At 58.0% G+C, this 5,873-nt stretch overlaps 1 protein-coding gene across 1 annotated transcript; it reads left to right on the plus strand.

The window, feature by feature from the left end:
• The first annotated feature begins 469 nt into the window (after positions 1 to 469).
• PPP1R14A (protein phosphatase 1 regulatory inhibitor subunit 14A) lies at positions 470 to 5,583 on the plus strand. The gene is made up of 4 exons (XM_010385699.2): positions 470 to 952; positions 3,820 to 3,900; positions 4,484 to 4,516; positions 5,378 to 5,583. The coding sequence occupies exons 1-4, from the start codon at positions 752 to 754 to the stop codon at positions 5,504 to 5,506; spliced, it is 444 nt and encodes a 147-aa protein (XP_010384001.1). The 5' UTR covers positions 470 to 751; the 3' UTR covers positions 5,507 to 5,583.
• The last annotated feature ends 290 nt before the right edge of the window (positions 5,584 to 5,873 follow it).

Raw genomic sequence — 5,873 nt, forward strand, 5'->3', positions numbered from 1 at the left:
GGGGCGGTGGCTCACGCCTGTAATACCCACACTTTGGGAGGCGGAGGCAGGCAGATCACTTGAGGTCAGGAGTTCGAGACCAGCCTGGGCAACATGGCGAAACCCCGTCTCTACTAAAAATACAAAAATTAGCCGGGTGTGGTGGTGCATCCTTGTAATCCTAGCTACTTGGGAGGCTGAGGCAGGAGAATCGCTTGAACCTGGGAGGCTGACGTTGCGGTGAGCCGAGATCGCGCCACTGCACTCCAGCCTGGGTGACAAAGAGAGACACCGACTCAAAAAATAAATTCGTTAAACGGAATGAGTGAACAAATGGATGGATGAGTGAATGAATGAATGAACGAACGAAAGAACGAGTGATTGCTCGACCTTCTACAGCGATGGCGGCGCAGGCGCTCCCGCACCACCCCTGCCACCGCCAGAGGGCGCAGACAGGCCGGGTCCCGAGTGTCTGTCCCGGGCCCCCGCCCCACGGGATCCAGGCCCCGGAGCCCCCGACACAGGGACCCGCCCGTAGTTCTGGGTCCCCACCCATACCTGAACGCCGCACGACTGCGTGCCTGAAGCCGACGCAGAGGCCTACTCTCGCATTGCAGACGGGGAAACTGAGGCCCGAGGCAGCCGGGGCGGGGCCGACCTCCAGGCGAGACCGAGCCCCCGCCCCCGGCCAGCCCCGCCCCGGCCCGTAAGAAGCACCCGGGGCGCGAGGCGAAGGCGCACAGCGCGGGACCGGGCTGAGGCCAGCAGCGCGATGGCAGCTCAGCGGCTGGGCAAGCGCGTGTTGAGCAAGCTGCAGTCTCCATCGCGGGCCCGCGGGCCGGGGGGCAGTCCCGGGGGGCTGCAGAAGCGGCACGCGCGCGTCACCGTCAAGTATGACCGGCGGGAGCTGCAGCGACGGCTGGACGTGGAGAAGTGGATCGACGGGCGCCTGGAGGAGCTGTACCGCGGCATGGTGAGCCCGGGGAGGGCTCGGGAGTGGTCGGGGACAGATGGAGCCCAGGCGCGGAGATCCCACGCCCTTGGGGTCTCGGTGCTCACTCGCTGGTGCACGGTCAGCCTGGACTGCACAAGAGGACGAGTGCCCCAGGGCCGGGCACTCACTGGCCTGGCCGTCCGTGGCCTATGGCATTGTGCTTGTGGACACACCGAGAGCAACATACAAACACCTGGGTCTCCAGAGATGTGTCCAAACGCCTGGGGAGGGCCAGGAGTTTAGCATATGAGGAGGGAGGAGGCTAAGTTGAGCTGAAACTACCACGTCTGGAGAAAGAGTGGGGGAAGGCGGGTGTCATAAAGCCAAACATAGACATAGTGACAGGGGAGATACAGCCACACAGAGACCCACGGCAAAGGAAGCAAAAGCAGACACAGATGTGCACAGTGAAGGAAGCTCTAGCCGCTCATGGACACAACACAGAAGTAACAGCCATGCACAAACCCACAAGGACACAAGCGGGGGCGGGGGGTGTGGGGGTTGGTGGAGGGTCACCTACAGTTCAACATGTGCTACAGCCACAGCCACCCGGAGACACAGCGGTGTGGGCCATAGCCGTAGTCAGACACAGCACAACCCCACTGGAACACAAAATGACTCAAGTTATGGCCCTTCCTATCTCCTAAAAACTATGACCACCTGCAAGCATAAGCGCTGATCCACAGCCACTCAAAGACATAAAACAACAGAAATTGGCCTAGCACAGTGGCTCACGCCTGTAATCCCAGCACTTTGTGAGGCCGGGGCGGGAGGATTGCTTGACGTCAGGAGTTCAAGACCAGCCTGGGCAACATGGGAAAAACCTGTCTCTACCAAAAATATTAAAACGTAGCCGGGCATGGTGGCACATACACACCTGTAATCTCAGCTCCTCGGGAGGCTGAGGTGGGAGGATTGCTTGAGCCTGGGAGGCCAAGGTTGCAGTGAACCAAGATTGCGCCACTGCACTCCAGCCTGGGCAACAGAGTGAGACCGTGTCTCAAAAACAAACAAAACCCAACAGAGTTTATAACTACACCCAGACATAAAACTGTAAGCTATAGGAACAGGCAGACATACAACTGCAGAACACACTGCTGTTCACAGGCACACAAGAGCCTAAGCCATAGCTCCATGTATTGACAGACACAGGTACTTCATCACTCGAGCTTCTGCTTGAAGTCACACTTTCAGTGACTTCTTTTTTCTTTTCCTTAGAGGTGGGGCCTTACCGGCCGAGCACGGTGGCTCACGCCTGTAATCCCAGAACTTCGGGAGGCCGAGGTGGGCAGATCACTTGAGGTCAGGAGTTCGAGACTAGCCTGGCCAACATGGTGAAACTCCATCTCTACTAAAAATGCAAAAATTAGCCGGGCATGGTGGCGGGCACCTGTAATCCAGCTACTTGGGAGGCTGAGGCAGGAGAATCACTTGAACTTGGGAGGCTGAGGTTGCAGTGAGCCGAGATCGTGCCACTGCACTCCACCCTGGGTGACAGAAGGAGACTCTGTCTCAAAAAAAAAAAAGAAGAAAAAGAGATCGGGCCTCGCTATGTTGCCCAGGCTGGTCTTGAACTACTGGGCTCAAGCAATTCTCTCTTGTTAGGCTCCCAAAATGTCAGGATTACAGGCGTGAGCCATTGCTCTGGGCCTTCTGTGACTTCTGTATGCTACAGTGGACACAGGACCCACGATTCCTCCTCTTCATGGTGCGACAATGGTGGAAGGCATGGCCCTTCCCCCACAGTGACATGCAGTCCCTCTGTTCTCAGACTCACACCTGGGCCCATACCAGTGAACCAATCTGGTTGCTAGTGGCAGGTGTCATCTATGAGGCCATGCTTGGGTGGTGGGCCCCACAGCTGACTGTGGACACATGCTGATGTGTCACGCACCCAAGCCAGAGCCACACACCTCACACCTGCAGGACCATAGGCCACTATACGAAGCCACTGCACGATGCCGGGTCCCTCTGCCTGCTCAACCAGCCCCGGGCCCTTGACATCAGGCAGTGGCCCTGGCAGACGCACACACCTGTGTCCTTGCTGAAGCCTTTTCACCACACATGAACCAGGACCATCCAGCCCTGAAGCCCCAGGCCTGAAGCCGACAGCCGGACTTTGGGTTGGGGAGGAAAGGATTCATAACTCCAAGGCTCTCTTGCTCCCTCAACAGCTGGGGACAGCTGGGTCCTGTTCCCAGCAGGGGTACTGAGCCAGCCTGCGCTTGGGCCACTGCCTGTAGAGGCCACACTAAGCGCCCCGCTCTTAGCAGCTGAGTTGAGCTCATGACTCATCCCACCCACCCACCTTGAGGGGCCTCAGTGGTCCTCCTTCCGGTCTCATCAGGCTGCATTTTGGCCCCCCAGGGCCTGGCCCAAGCTGTCCCCTCCCTTCCTGTCCCCTGGGGGAAGGGGCCGCCCCAGCTGGCTGCTGGCTGCCAGCCTCTCCTCCCCCACACCTAGTGCTAAGACTTTTCCTTGAAAGGGCAGAAGCCAGCCCCTCTCCTGAATCCCAGAATCTGACATTCCAGGACTCCACTAGGCCTGTTTTCCTCTGTGGGAACTGGAGCCAAGGCGAGAGACCCGTGCCAGCCCCGAGGCTCCCGGGGCCCATGGGCCCAGGCATCGGGCTGGTACAGGGCCCTGGGGCTCCATCAGCCCATCTGTCACCCCTCCCCCCCAACACCCAGATGTCCTGCCTTGGCAGTGCTGTCCCTGACTGCCACATTAATGCTCCAGAACCCGCCAGCTGGGCCCTGGGGCCGGTGGGGCTCCTGCAGAGCCCTGGACAAAGGCGAGGGAGGGAGGGAAGGCGATCCTAGGCACCCCTCTCTCCCTGGCCCTAGGAGGCAGACATGCCCGATGAGATCAACATTGATGAATTGTTGGAGTTAGAGAGTGAAGAGGAGAGAAGCCGGAAAATCCAGGTAGGTGGGGGGGAAGTGTCCTCCAGGTCCCCACTTTGCACCTCCCTAAAAATAATAGCAGTAGTTCACATGTTTACTGAGTGCTCACTAGATGCTGGGCACTGATGGCTTTACATGTATTCACTCATTTAACCCTCACAAAACCCTCTGAAGCAGTCGCTAGTGTGAACTCCATTTTCCCCATGAGGAAAATGAGGCTCAGAGAGGTTGAATCCCTTGCCTAGTGTCACACAGCTCAGAAGGAGCAGAGCTGGGCATCGAACCCAGGCAGTTTGGCAGCCATGTCCTTGCTTATGGCGTATGCCTTTTTAGAGGAGAGAAGTGCTGTGCGACCCTCTCGCCCTCTCTGGATCTAGTGACTCACCCCTGCCCTGAGTCACTCCACATGCCCCTTGGGCTCTGTTCCTCTCTTGAAGCTTGGTAGGCAGTCCACCCTGGAGTCTGACTTCCATTTGTCTTGCTGCTGGGGCTTTTTGGGAAAGGGAAGGGGCTGGAGGGGAGTAGCTGTTCATCATTTACTGTTTTGTTTTGTTTTGTTTTTTGTTTTTTGTTTGTTTGTTTTTTTTTTGGTTGGGGGTTTTAGGGACTCCTGAAGTCGTGTGGGAAACCTGTCCAGGTGAGTTTTCTCTCCTTCATTACGGGCCCTGTTCTGGCCCCAAGTTCTCTGATGGGGGAGTAGGAAGAAGCTGACCATGCCTGGGACAGGCAGAAGGGTCTCTGGGGAACCCCCTCCCCCGCCCTCTGCAGCTCTTTCTGGTCTGCAGGGGTGTCTTTTGTCCTCCTCCTTGTCTCTCTCCCCTTCTCCCCCACCTGCCAAGGGGGCTCCATTCTGTCCTCCCCCATCTGTCTTGTTTCTGTCTCTCCTGTGCCTGTCCTTTGGCCGCCAACCTTCAGGCTCAGTCTCCCTCTGTCCTTCTCCCCTGTCACTGCCTCTGCCACCCCGGGCTCCCTTCCCTACCTCTGGGGGCCCTCCATCTTCCCAGGCCCTGAAGCTGAGCGGCCCAACCCCTCCCACTTCCTTCCCTGCTTTAAAAGGGAAAACTATTCATGTTTCTTCAGCTAGCTCTGAGGGACAAACGTCACTGCGTTTCTGTCCGCCCTGGATCTATCTCTGGGGACCTGTCTCCACGTGTCTGTGTTTCTTTCTCTGTCCCTATGTCTCTGTCTGTCTCTATCTCTACACGTCTCTCTCTTTCTGTCTGTGTCTGTTTCTCCCCCTCCCCCACTCCCTATCTGTCTCCTTGGATCTCTCTCTCTCTTCCTAGCTCTTTCTCTCCATTCCTCCCATTGCTCTTTCCCCATCTCTGTCTTTCTTCTAGCTCACTTTTCTCTCTATGTCTATAGCCTCCGCCCCTAACTCCCCCAACCCCACAATCAGAGAACAGGAGGAGGCACCCAGGTCAGGGACTGGGCTGGACAGGGGCAAGGGGTGCCCCCACGATGTTCCCACGTTCTCAGCTCCCCCGTCCTGTCTCAGGACTTCATCCAGGAGCTGCTGGCAAAGCTTCAAGGCCTCCACAGGCAGCCCGGCCTCCGCCAGCCCAGCCCCTCCCACGATGGCAGCCTCAGCCTCCTCCAGGACCGAGCCCGGACTGCTCACCCCTGACCCTCTCGCACTCTCCCTGCCCTGCTGACACCGCCCGGCTTGTGTATAAGTTGTATTTAATGGTTCTGTAACAATAACACTGTGTGGCTGTTTTTCCTCCCCCTGCCCGGTTACCATGGGTTTCCTCGAGCTCCCCCCACAACCTCCCTCTCTCCTCCTGTGGCCTCTGCTCCTGTCCCTGTCCCAGCACCACAGTTGGGCCTGCCAGATGGAGAATCACTCCTCCTGGGCCAGAGAGCATGAGAACGGGCCCTGCTGAGCCCGCGCCCTTGGGACTCTTATCCTAAACCTCGCCTTCCCTTGAACTCCCCACCCCACCCCCATCCCCAGCCCCAGCCAGCAGGGCCCCTATATGCGTGCTCCTGTA

Source organism: Rhinopithecus roxellana, chromosome 12, assembly GCF_007565055.1.
Source record: "Rhinopithecus roxellana isolate Shanxi Qingling chromosome 12, ASM756505v1, whole genome shotgun sequence".
Taxonomy (NCBI): Eukaryota; Metazoa; Chordata; class Mammalia; order Primates; family Cercopithecidae; genus Rhinopithecus; species Rhinopithecus roxellana.

What these genes read in the sequence shown, in the direction of transcription:
- PPP1R14A (XM_010385699.2), top strand. Translation starts at nt 752, where the DNA reads ATGGCAGCTCAGCGGCTGGGCAAGCGCGTGTTGAGCAAGCTGCAGTCT. An exon ending in AGAGAAGCCGGAAAATCCAG is followed by an intron (nt 3,901 to 4,483) that starts GTAGGTGGGGGG and finishes TGGGGGTTTTAG; the next exon opens with GGACTCCTGAAGTCGTGTGG. An exon ending in CGTGTGGGAAACCTGTCCAG is followed by an intron (nt 4,517 to 5,377) that starts GTGAGTTTTCTC and finishes GTCCTGTCTCAG; the next exon opens with GACTTCATCCAGGAGCTGCT.